Source organism: Gadus macrocephalus, chromosome 7 (assembly GCF_031168955.1).
Source record: "Gadus macrocephalus chromosome 7, ASM3116895v1".
Lineage (NCBI taxonomy): Eukaryota > Metazoa > Chordata > Actinopteri > Gadiformes > Gadidae > Gadus > Gadus macrocephalus.
The window spans coordinates 17,717,685-17,730,877 of NC_082388.1; the positions used below are offsets into that span (position 1 = coordinate 17,717,685).

Below are 13,193 nucleotides of genomic sequence, written 5' to 3' on the forward strand. Positions count from 1 at the left end.
CCGTCAACTGTTAGTGCTAAATTAGTCGCTCCCCAAATTTCGCACAGGTCTAAAAATGCACCTGTTCAGAGTTCACCTAGACTCTGCATAGGCATCCCGGCCCACCCCTCCTACTTATTGTATGTTGCACGTCCTAGCACTTAATTGTACGCACTTATTGTGCGTTGTATTTAGCTATAGATCTTTTTGTAGCATCTTATCCTAGCTATCTTTGTTGTATGAAGGGAATGGGTTAACCTAGCGATTGTTAACGCTTGCACTTGGTTCTATGAACATCCTTACTGTACCGACAGCGATATATTGTTTCACTTTCTTATGACAAATGTATTTATTGTAAGTCGCTTTGGATGAAAAACGTTTGCTAAATGCCCTTGATGTAAATGTAAATTCCCTACGAACTATTTAAATTTAAGGCCGCTCCCTGCTCATTTTTGACCAATCAGGGCATCTCTTCCCAAATTAGCTTTGGAGAATCCATCTTGCCTTTCAATCACAAGTGAGGGAGGGAGAAAAGAGGGAGGTCATGTTTTTAGGCCTAATCAGAACGATAGCTATCTATAATAACACATGGTGATGTTGGTCGGTTTTTGCCTTGACCATAAGTGATGCAAAGGAAAGGCTAGATCCTCCATTGTAGATTAGCATTTTATTTGAAATCATCCACAATCCAAATGAGCGTCTGACCCCAGGGTAGTATAATTGTATACTATACCAGAAGCACGCCGAGCACACAAAGATGTATATATATTCCATACACATTTTAATAGCACTGCATTAGTTTGGATTAATAGCAGGAACTGTCAACGGTGTATTTTGCTCCTCTTACCTCCCGCGTACGCCAGGTTAACGAAGCAAGGGGGGGCTATTTAATGTAATGGCCACCCCTTAAGGTCTCCCGGTGAGCGCTCGCTTTTCAGCATTCAGCGGCAGAGCTCAGGCCGGCACTCCTTTCTTCTCCAAAACAAACACCTGTTAATAATACTCAGCGCTGGAGGGACGCTATTTATATGGTTTATAATGTGAGACATTCTCAGCGAATGACACAATGGGATGGATTGTTTGACGACATTAAGCAGTGTATATATATCCATATATATATCCTAAGATCTCATCATAAAGGCTTTCATGTAGCTTGGAATAATATGCTATAGGTAAGGTCTTTGTGGATGGCCAATGTGTGGGTGTGGGTCCATCTCTTAATATCACACTAATGTTTTTGTGTGGACTATTGTGAATAATGATGTATGTGCCGTGGGCTCATAGCAGGGTCTTAGTCTGTCTATGAGGCCTAATAACCGTCATTATTGAGCAGCAGATCACAATCAAAGGGATGGAAGATAATTCAGTTGTCATGGACATGGGCATAAATTAGCTACGCGAGTTTATAAGTGACACACACACACACACACACACACACACACACACACACACACACACACACACACACACACACACACACACACACACACACACACACACACACACACACACACATAATATCCCCTACTTCATGTCCCTTGGATTATGGTTTGTCTGCTTTCGCTCTTTAATCAAGTATCGCAAAACAATAAAACACACAAACATAAACCCACTCATCGGATAACAACTTCAATCTTGTCCATCTTGGTCTCCCTCCTTTGTCAATCACTGTTCTGAACGGAATCAGAATCATGTGATCATAACATAATGTAAAGGGAATACATATCTTATTAACAAAGTAACCAAAGTGAAAACTCAAAGGGCAGGCGCTGGAGCCAAAGATATGAGAGTAGCTTGTCGATGTAACGTGGGACCAACTGACAGACTCAAATTGCCAAGTCTGTGTGTTGTGGGGTAGCTGTGATTAGATTTTTGGTTGAAAGCGACATGTCAACCAAGTGTGGGTAAAAATGCTCGACAACTCTACACGATGTGTGATTACACAGAAATGTACATCCCAGCTCAATCAAATGGTGTAACGACTAATAACGAACGATAAGAGAAATGAAGCTCTGCCTCTGAATTGTTTCTGTAGGTGAGCTATTCACTGTTTCTTGGTAACTGCACTGAGCGGCTTTCTGCGAATGGAATTTCGACTTTTTCAGGGTCTTCCCTGAACACTGGATAAAACCGGAGTCTTTGTGACACAATTAACAAAGATCACATTGTTGTTGGTTGTTGCTCTGCTACTGCTCAAGCACTCTTTTATGAGCACCAAAATGTTAAACTGGCCTGACCCTCACTTCTAATCCTATTTGCCCTCGGTTTTGATTGGATTTATCGAGACCTAGAGCTCCCCTGCAGTATCTTTAGTGCATCTGCTTAATAAAGAATACATGTGTTCAACAGACATCATCTGTCCATGGCGTTTTAAAGTGGTTTATTTCTATTACGGATTCACAATAGTACAAAGGTTGGGTCCACTGTTCCGTTTTGAACAGGATTGAGACACGAACTGGGCAGCATTGGGGAAAACCAGTTTCCTACAGAGAGGTGCAGCAACCTGGCTTGATGTACCTTGCAATTTACCCAAAATACAAAACCTGGGCTCCAATACCCCATGGAGTGCATCGTTTTGTCTTTGGTGGTGTTTTTTTTTCTCCCTATAGCTTTCTGCCTGAAGAACCACACATAATCACACACACACACACACACACACACACACACACACACACACACACACACACACACACACACACACACACACACACACACACACACACACACACACACACACACACACACACACACACACACAAGAAAGTCGCAAACTGAGCTGTATCGTAGCTTTCTTTAATCAAAACACAATGTTGGCACAAAAATCGTTCACCCTGTACAGCAATAGTATAATATGTTCACGACAGAATTCCCCAACAGGTGACACCAGATTGTCAAAACCTGTGAAAGTGATTTGTAGATTCCTTTTCATTGCGCCGCGGCAGCAGCACCCAAAGCATTGGAAAATGTGTCATTTGGACAGTACATCAACTCCCCCCGTACGTCAACTCCCCCCGCCCCCTGTTCTATGGTGGTGGTGTTAAGACACCCCTCCCTCTTTGTCCCCTTTGTCATGTGGCTGCTGATAGCGTTTCTGATCCTGTTGGTTTTTGTCGCAACGGGACTTCATCTTATGGCAGCTCGGCGCGATGGCATAGGAAAAAAAAAGAGAAACAAAAAAACAAGTCCACTCCTGTAATCATGCCAGATGAGACTTTTATCACTTCAGTCAAAGGGAGCCCTGGTGGTTTATTAAAGATAGACACGAGGTGTGTTTGTTTGTTCTCTTCAACCCCCTTTCGTTTCTCAATGCAGCGACTCCACCGTCATGCCATAGAAAATACAAGTGGGGGCATTTTCGTTGTTAGGTTCAGCTCTCTGGCGCTTTAGCCCACTTAAAACAGTGGGCGAACACAGCTTACCGAGAGATTAAGGACCTCGGGCCGAATGATGTCGTTTATCTGCACCGCTTGTCATTTGGAAGTCAAAATACAGTAGCCTATGACACACACAAAAAGGCATTTTTTCATCTTTATACAGCTCCAGTGTAAACAACACAGTAACAGCAGGGGGGAAAGGGTCGGGAGAAAGAAAATAATAACCCTTTCAGCTAGTCAGACCCCTCCCCAGAGATAAAGTATAAACATACAAGCCTGCAAAGTGTCTCACATTGAATGGGTAAAAGTAGAGCTCAGTCCTCCTTGCTTGAATACTTGTAAACATAAGGTCCTTTTCATCGAAGGAGGGGAAAAGGAGCAGCCCAACAGTGGTAGTTTGGGGAAAAACGTAGGCCTACCATGTGTGCGATGCACAAAGATTACACACACTCACACTTCCATTCACTTCCATGCATTTGTCTGTGATCCAACAGTGCATAACAACTTCCACCAGGCAGAACATCAAACAGCCAAAAATAACGGAAAAAAACACAGCTGAAAAAAAATGAGTTGCCTTTATAAAGATGGCAGAGAGAAAGAACAAAGAAAAATACAGTAAGAAAACAGCACATCATATCAAAGACAACCACAGATTTTCAGATCCGGGAGGGAAGTTCAACATTGGCTTTAGTGTGGAGGTAACCGTTCGTCCGGAGACTGGAGCCCCGTCTTATAGTGCTTGTAACTTTGGCGGTTGACGGTCAAAGTTTCAGTACTCGTCTCGTGAATTCTTCACCGGGGTTACACCAAATGCCATTGTCAGTTATTAACAATAAATCTTTGTCCTCCAAATGCCAGGCCCGGCGGCTGAGCTCACAGGCCTTAGTGGCTTCCTCCCAAAGGTAAAAAAAAAACAGAAAAAGAAACCGTTCTATTTTTAACAAGAGTTGTCTTTTTATAGTATTGAGGTAACGTTCACGAGAGGGGCACATCTTCAGCGTGGGCTGTTTAGGTTGAAAACGCGATGAATGCGGTGGCGGCGATGTGGCGAATCACCGTGCGTCGATGGCAATCTTCAAATGAACTGGGACCTTAAAGCAGACGGCGGATTGTCACACAAATTAATATTGGACATGATTTTTTTTTTTCCTCTCTCTCTCAACGTGTGGTGTTCTCCCGAAACAAGGGGAATGCTTTTACAATTCGGTTGCCTTTTTATCTCTTTTATGTGCATCCGCTGTGCGTGGCGTTCAAGACCCCCGGGGGGAGAGGGGACGCTCGAACCACCAATCAGGCTTGAACAGGATCACAACGCCTAAAAACAGGATCACGCCGCGAAAAACGCTCTCGGATGCTGCATCCCTTCCGCCAGAATCTTCTCATCCACCTGTAGGGGTAACCACCTCCCCCTTCCCCCCTTCACGCCGTCTAGACGTGCGTCTGCATGCGTTTCTGCAGGGGCCGGCCGAGCTCCGAGGAGTTCTGCAGCGACGACTGGGAGTAGTGGGAGGCGGAGGAGGAGGCGGCCGAGGCCTTGCTGCTTCCCTCCTTGTCAAACTGCACGTAGCCGTCCTGCTTGTTGCCGTAGCTGCTGACGCTGCTGTCGCACTGCGTGTCCACCAGGGAGCCGGAGTCGCTGAGCGAGCGGCGCTGGAACTCGCGCTCGCACAGCTCGATGGAGCTGCTGCCCATGCCCAGCACGAAGCGCTGGCCGTAGTCGTACAGGCGGTTGGGGCCCGCGCCCAGCGTGTTGTAGATGTTGGTGAAGGACATGCCCGTGGGCACGCGCTGCTTGCCCATGGTCATGGAGCCGCTGGGGGGGCTGCGGGCCGCGTCCGGAGGGGTGGCCTGGCCCGCCGCCAGGGGCATGGTGGGCGTGGGGTGGTGCTCGTTGAAGGCGTTGACGCTGTAGTAGCCGTTGGTGGGGTCCTGCGAGGGGGTGGAGAGGGCAAGGGGGGAGGGGGTGGAGAGGGCAAGGGGGGAGGGGCCGAGGGAGCAAGGGGGGAGGAGGGGCGAGGGGAGTGGGCAAAAGGAAGCAAGGCAGATGTTAGTTGTGGTTGGTAGTACGTGGTATGCAGTATTGGTATTCATTGTGGGTAGAATTGTGTTTGGAACTCCTAACCCGCGCACGGGACTGCCATGTAAGCGTACCCTAACTGCGAGTGGCGCGTCGAACGCTTCATAGACCGCTGTGTTAACGTTTCAATTCACGCCGGCTCTTTGAGAGGGGCCGTCTCACAGCTGTCATGATGCAAGCCCAGACCCCTCTGTGTTTTTTCTTGCTAGGCTGCGCGCGTCAACTGGAGTGTATCCCCCATTGAGTTTCATTCAAGTAAACGTATTTAGGTTCTGCCAAACTCGGTATGCATCAACCAAGAGCCCCAAATAAAAACTGAATAATGGAGAAGTTTCCAGGAATATCTTACTGGTATTTCACTTTGTATTTTATTGTGACAATCTAACAATGGCTTTTTTCAGACATGATCCTGTAAACAAGGGGCTTAAAAATATGACATATATCAACAAAAGATGATGATGGATACAGAGTTGTTTGCATTCAATTTGCAAAAGTCTTACTGGTAAATGATGACCCATGTTGTTTTTTCAGATTTGTTTGATTATTTTAACCCTGTGTTCAGCGTTACAAGCATGTGCAACATCAATCATGTTCAACCTCCCATTAATCATACTATAAACTATGAGGACATCTCACATCAGAGGAATGTGTTGGTGAACAAGTTGTTTGTGTGCTCAACCGCAAGATAGAAAAAGGAGAAGAAATATAAAAAACTGCAATGAAGGGCTGACATTTTCTTTTAAGTATACAATACTCGTTCCTCTGAAATATTGTACATACTTCATCCAGAGTTTTTTTTGAATTGGAGTTTATTTGTAGTGCAGAGAACATTGGCAGACAGGACTTTTTGTTTCAAACTGAATAATTTATTTATGGGTGGCAGAAGCTCAAATGGAAAAGGCAAAAGGCCAAACAAGTAAATCTGGAGAGTTAAGAGAAAGAAAACAGGAAGATAAATAAACAGACTTTTCTTCATTCATTTCTGCCCTCTTATCCACGTTATATAAACATTAATATTAAATAGGTTTTGCTGCACTCAGAACTTACCAGCTCTTTCCATCTTTTTCCAATTTGCATTGAACAGTGATTCGTTCTTTTTCTTTTATATTGTTTTATATAATACATGCTTTGTACTTCTCTACAAGTTAAGAGTGTTCAAGAAAAAAGGCAAATTAGATTAATACCGAACATTGACCTAAGCAGAACAAAACCCCACAGATACGGCTTCTTCCTGAGACACTGACATGACACTGCGAGAACATTCCCGCTCTCTCTTTGTCTGGCTGGCTCTGATCAGATTCCGGGTGCTTTCTTCACACTCTTGAAGCTGAAAGACCTGCAACCAGACCCACATCAAACAAGTGCTCCGACATCAACACCGTATCCACCTTATCCCTCAGAATAAGTTTTATAATTCATAATCCTTGCTTGTTATGAGCAGAAACAGGTCAACATTGTCGACAGAACAACAACTTGTTTGACCTTGCCAGAACAAAATCAGCTTGTGTGGCCTTGGAGGTAGGAGATCCAGTCCAGCCATGAATTTTAAACTGTCCATGTTCCAGCCCTGTGCACACTGTGTGGTGACCATGCTAAACTCTGGTTCAGGAACGTTATAATACTGCAATGTGTCGATTCTGTGCCACACAGAGGCTACGGCGGTAACAAAGATGCAAACACTAAAAAAAGGATTTCTTTCTTTCTCGCCTATTTTATTCCGGTGCGACGGAAAATTAATAAGGAATATAATTGGAAGGTAAGCGCTGTTATTTTCTGTTCTCTCGTGTACGCTTTAGACCTCCAGTGCAACCTCCCACGTTGTATCAGTCTTAATCCACACCAATTTTAATACACACAATGGTGCAGGTGGTGCGGACCCCGAGAATCCCTAAGTAGGAACACACATTAATGATAGGTTTGTTATTAATGATCAGTGTGGCCAGGGCTGGACGTTATCTTCTTGTTGTTTTTCTGCAGTTTTTTTTCACATCTAACTTGCTCGTTAGCATTGCATTTAAGTGAACTTCCCTTCCCGCAATACTCCTGCAAGTCGGCTCTTTCTATGTAATATTTGTGTGTGTGTGTGTGTGTGTGTGTGTGTGTGTGTGTGTGTGTGTGTGTGTGTGTGTGTGTGTGTGTGGGTGTGTGTATGTGTGTTTGTTTCCTTGTTCGGGAAATATGTGGCAAGCTTTTTCCATTTAGTTTTATTCAAGTGCAGCTCGTCGTTACCAGATCATAAAGAGCACATCTGAAAATGGCCAGAAGCGGTTTGATGTGTGAGTATGTGAATGGATTGTGTGACTGGAGTTTAATTTGTGCGCATCAGGGAGAGCATGAACAACTGATTCCTCAGTTCATTTATGGAAATTAATAATTCAAATGTTGGAAGAATGGGCCAGCTGCAGCGGCAGATATGTCCAACAAAAAAAATACAAACATTTGGCCTCTGGCCTGTTTGTTTGGATATTTTTTTGTGCCATCTTCAACAATAATTCAGCACTGATGCACCACTTCAACACGGCAGTGTTTGTCATTCATAATTCACGCTTCAAGTATTCAAAGGGCGCTGTTTTGCAGTGATTGAAATACATTGAAATACCTGCTTCTCTCTGGTACTAAACACCCTCCACAAACTCAATTGTGTCATGTGAGCTTGTGTCTCCGTGGTGCCAACGTTTGACAGCCATAGATCTCAAACTCATAAAGCGCCGCCATGTAGCGCTGAGAAGCGGTCGCAAAAAAAAAAAGACAGGAAAAACGACAACAAAACAAGACACAAAAAAGGGAATGCTGCAGTCGCCGCTTGAGTGAACATTAATTATTTACAATCAAAATCGGTCAATTGAAACCCGGTGAATTGTTGGAGCTAATCTGGCTCCCTAGCACAGGGCTGCTCCTCTGATAGCAGTGGCAGTGTGCTGCAGCTGCATTCATGCTGACAACTAACCCTATCAGGGGTATACTCCAGTGCCTTTCCTCTCTCCCTCCCTGCCTCCCTCTCCTTCCCCTCTCTCAGGGCCTAAATAGGGGTCATGTTTGTAACCGAAGGCTGCTATGCATGAATTTCTAAGTGGACCCGACGCTCTGACTCGGATATGAGTCGAGCGGATAAAACGGAAAACAAAACAAAAACAGAGAGGAAAAAGATCAAGAAAAACACAAAAATGGGTCTTGGCCAATTTCCTTGAGGGGGCTCTTGTGTGTGTGTGTGTGTGTGTGTTTGTGTGTGTGTTGTTGTTGTTGTTTTTGTACTCGTTTCTTGGATATTTCTTTCCTACTTTGCAACCTCTCACCTTGACGTGTTGGAACTCCTTCTCCTCCTCCTGAAGCACCTCCAGCTGCTTCAGAACGGGCTCCTGCTGGAATTCACCGCGATCAATCTAGCGGAGCGAGAGAGAGAGGGAGAAAGAGGGAGAGAGAGAGGGAGCGAGCGAGATGGAGAGAGATAGGTAGCGAGAGAGAGATAGGGAGCGAGAAAGAGAGAGAGAGAGAGAGAGAGAGAGCGCGAGAGAGAGAGCGAGAGAGAGAGAGCGAGAGTGAGAGAGAGGGAGATAGGGAGCGAGAGAGAGATAGGGAGCGAGACAGAGATAGGGAGTGACAGAGATAGAGAGAGGGAGAAAAAGAGAGAAAAACAAAATGCAGTGCAAAGCGTTAACCAGAACCTTTTAACCCAATCATCAATCTGCTCCAAACCCCTGAAATGATTAAATATGGACAGGGATGGCGCAGAAGGCGGCAGACGTCTTCTGCTAGTTCTGTCAAGAAAAAAAACTCTGATCGCTGCTGCTTGGCTTTGGCACGACGCGGCGTAAGGAAGCAGTAGCGGCAGCGGGCTTTGGGGTGCTCCAGCCTCGTACTCAATGAGGCCTCCCTTTTTTGTTGTTGCAGGGAACCCCTCCTCAAACAGCATGTGCTTGGCTCACCATCATCTGTTTGAGGCCGCCGTGCTCCTCGTTCTCCCTGGCTGCGCTGTGGTCCTTGTGAACAATCTCCACACGGATGTCGTTTTTGGTTGAGACCACGCCTTTCAGATCTGGAGAGACGGAAGATACGGGGGGTCGGGGGACAGGCAGAGAGAGAGAGAGAGAGAGAGAGAGAGAGAGAGAGAGAGAGAGAGAGAGAGAGAGAGAGAGAGAGAGAGAGGCAGAGACCAAGACACACAGATAGACGGAGAGAGAGAGAGTTAGAGAGAATAAGAAACATACAGAGGGAGAGGGATACAGAGATGGGGGAGAGAAACAGAGACAGAGAGGAAAGGGGAGGAAGAGGCAAAGAGTGTGAGAGAGAAAGAGTGAGAGGGTGAGTTACCACCGACCGAGAAAAAGGGAGGGGACAGCCGATGCACTGGCACGACATCACACCATTTCCTGCCTGCTACATCCATCCATACAGCTTCATAAAGACATGGCTTCCCCTCAGATCTCTGCTTTATAAAGACATGGCTTCCCCTCAGATCTCTGCTATTGCTTCTAGTTGGGATGAACTTTGCTTGATCAACTCATCCGTGGTTGGCTGTCCTGTCTATAATCTAGTTTGTAAAACTTTGGAGAAGCTCCAAACTTTTCAGTGCTCACTTGTGTGATAATGTCATCCAATGCAATCACATTTTGCTGAGCTGCTTAGTTTTAATATGGAGCTGTAATGAGGGGTATTAACAGATAAATATTGTGAACGTCTGGACGGTGACGAGTGATCTTATTAGAGCGCAGCATTTCACTTGACTTGCTTTAGCATTTTAGTGGTTAGAGCTGGTATTTGTATAATATTCATACGATGCTAACCTAATCTAAATTGTATGAGTTTTTCGTAACTGAGATTACAAAACCTAACAAGGCATTGACTGCATGATTGAAAGTATAAGGACAACCAAAATAGGATAACAGGTCCTGGAATTGTGTTATCAAAATAATTGTGTTATCAATCTCACATGCAAACAAAACAAATAAACAGTGAAATAAATTTTGCAACCTACTTTCTGACTTGATATCTCTCTGTCGTGATAGGGACACGGGCAGAGACGTCATGACTAGATGGACATCCTCTGCAGGAGAGAAAATAGAAAACCATAAAAGACAGTTAACAGTTATCTCAATCTTATATTAAATCTCCAGCAACCCAAATCTTCCATGAAAGCTGGGTTGCCTGACTAGACTTGGATAGACGACTATATTTAGCCTCTAGACAATATATGTCTGGGCACACTGTGTGATATTGGGCACTGTCTTTTTACGGTTATTTCAGATATATACAGCTCCTGGTGCATTTAATTAAATAATAATGAAGCAAGATTGGTCTTCACTGTGAATTGATGAGCAGCAATCTCTAAAATTCTGTTAACCTCCAAAGTGATACACCATTTTTTAAATGAACAATCATAATAGTCAATATTATTACTTTTATTAAGGACATAAAAAATAATTCTGAATACAAATTGTAGACTATAAAAATATAAAACAATGTTTCTTTATCTAGCTCAAAAAATGTGTCTTGACAAAACAGCAAACGTACTTCTTTGGAAACGGGCACAACAAAAGGCAGCTAATGTTCCCATGAGGACTGTGAGAGCAAGGAAGGCCCCCACTGCCACTCCGATAATTACAGCCAACCGCAGAGTCTCTGAAAGAGAAAACAACAAAAGTTTTCAAAAAGTGAGCAGAAAAAGTTCTGCAATTTCATATTTTGATATTTTTCCTGGTTACATACACACACACCCACGCACACTCACACACATATAGGCAAGAACTTTGGTAATTGACCCTTAAGAAAAATAAAGCCGTAAAACAATTTTCAAAACCAAAGAAAGCCTGGAGAAGTCATTAAAATGGTTTGTTGAAAACTTTCAGGTACCTCGAAATAACTATAATTACAGATGAGCTCAAAGTGAATCAACATTATTTAAACTCTCCTAGTCAACACATACTAGTTTAGTCTGCTTATTGCTGCCACTCAATCACTCTCCCTTGTACCAACACTCTTGCTGTAGAGCAAACAACAAACAAAGCAACAAACTGCAGAACACATTTTTGTGTATCCACACGTAAGAGCACGACATCAAACACGTGCTGGCCGTATTCCAGACATGTCTTTTTCCTCTTTTGCAGCATTTTCCTGAAAAAATACTTCAAACGATTCTACCCACCGGCAAACTCACAAAATAACTGGTACACACAAAAAGCTGCCCTTCAAGTTTCACTACTTAGGAAGTACTACAAGTGACAAATGGTTACGGGGTGCAGACTAACCTCGATCGGTACACACATCGAGGTTAGTGAGACAGAGATTGAAATAGATAGAGATGGATGGGGGGGAGGGGGCAGGGAGAGAGGGAGAGTGATGAAAAGGGAGGGAGGGAGAGAGAGAAAGGGAAGCGAGAAACGGAGGGAGGAATAGAAATATAGAGGTACAGAGATAGGGATAGCGAACGTAAGACAGATAGAGAGAGATGGAGGTAGAGAGCCCGAGACATAGATAGGTAGATAAAGCGAGATGAAGGGAGAAAGACAGAGAAATGGAGATAGATAAGTTGAGATAGAACGACAAAAAAAAAGATACTGCAAGAGAAAGAGAGAGCAAGAGCGAGCCAATATATCTATATATATATTTACATATTTATTTATTGATCTATTTTTACAGCAAAACTAAGGATTTCCCAAGGAAATTTCACATACTGCCATTTATTTACATATTTGATTGCAATGTTGGATGTTATGCAGCTCTGTTTGTTCATTTCTTTATTGTAAAATATGTTTAATTGTATGTCAAATGTTTGTGTTTATTTCACACTTGCTTTGGCAAAGTAAACGTATGTTTACCATGCCAATAAGGAATTGAATCGAATTGAGAGCGAGAGAAGAGTATACAGAGAGAAAGTGATAGCTAGAAAGCTAGATAGAGACAGAGACGAGAGCGTGAAATATAGCGACAGAGATATATAGATATATAGAAAGAGACAGAGAAGAGAGAGTGAAACACAGAAATAGAGACATATATATATAGATATATTGAGATAGAGAAATACAGAGACAGCTATAGATGGATAGATAGCCAGATAGAGACAGAGAAGAGAGAGAGAGAAATACAGAGACAGAGATAGATGGACAGATATCCAGATAGAGACAGAGAAGACCGAGAGAAATGCAGAGACTGAGTTCTAAAGAAAGATAGATAGAGACGGAGAAATAAAGAGGGACAGAGTGATACGATGGGTAGATAGAGAGTGGCGACCCCTCCGCTTGGCGCCTCACCTTGCTCCTTCAGCCTTATGATCTCCGTGTCGGAGCCGAAGCTGTTCCACGCCGTGCAGTTGTAGATGGTCTGGAAGTCGGCGGGCACGATGTTGCTCATGGTGAGCGTGGAGATGACCCCCTCCTCCGTGCTGACCGTCTCCACCGTGTAGCGGCCGGACGTGCCCGACTCCAGCACCGTCTCCTTCCACGACCACGCCTGTACACAGGGGACCGATGGTCAGGGTATAGATCTCCCAGATACTAGCACAGGTAGTACTTTATAGCACAGCTGGTATATGAAAGGACAGAGTTTCCAGCACTGTGGAACGCTGTGTAACAAACTGTCCCACTTGAGGCCCCCCACGTCTTTTAGAAATGTAACAAAACAACCAATTGTAGAATCAATCAGTTTTAATAGAATTTGCCGGTGCGGAGCAATAAACTCATTAACAGTATGTCAACAAGGTGCAGAAGCCCTGATGTAATACTGTAGCAATGGCCAAATAATGTGATTTGATTTGCAAAACTCATATTTAA

The 13,193-nt window shown here is 44.1% G+C and overlaps 1 protein-coding gene across 1 annotated transcript in view; it reads right to left on the bottom strand.

The window, feature by feature from the left end:
• Positions 1–2,628: 2,628 nt before the first annotated feature.
• LOC132461389 (kin of IRRE-like protein 3) overlaps positions 2,629–13,193 on the bottom strand; it is a 158,172-nt gene continuing 147,607 nt past the window's right edge. The window contains exons 11-16 of the mRNA XM_060056480.1: positions 12,675–12,873; positions 10,939–11,046; positions 10,403–10,471; positions 9,354–9,463; positions 8,724–8,810; positions 2,629–5,282 (exon numbers count right to left, since the gene is read on the bottom strand). Of these exons, the coding sequence (XP_059912463.1) occupies positions 4,782–5,282; positions 8,724–8,810; positions 9,354–9,463; positions 10,403–10,471; positions 10,939–11,046; positions 12,675–12,873 (1,074 nt within the window). The 3' untranslated portion in view covers positions 2,629–4,781. The remainder of the gene's footprint in view (positions 5,283–8,723; positions 8,811–9,353; positions 9,464–10,402; positions 10,472–10,938; positions 11,047–12,674; positions 12,874–13,193) is intronic.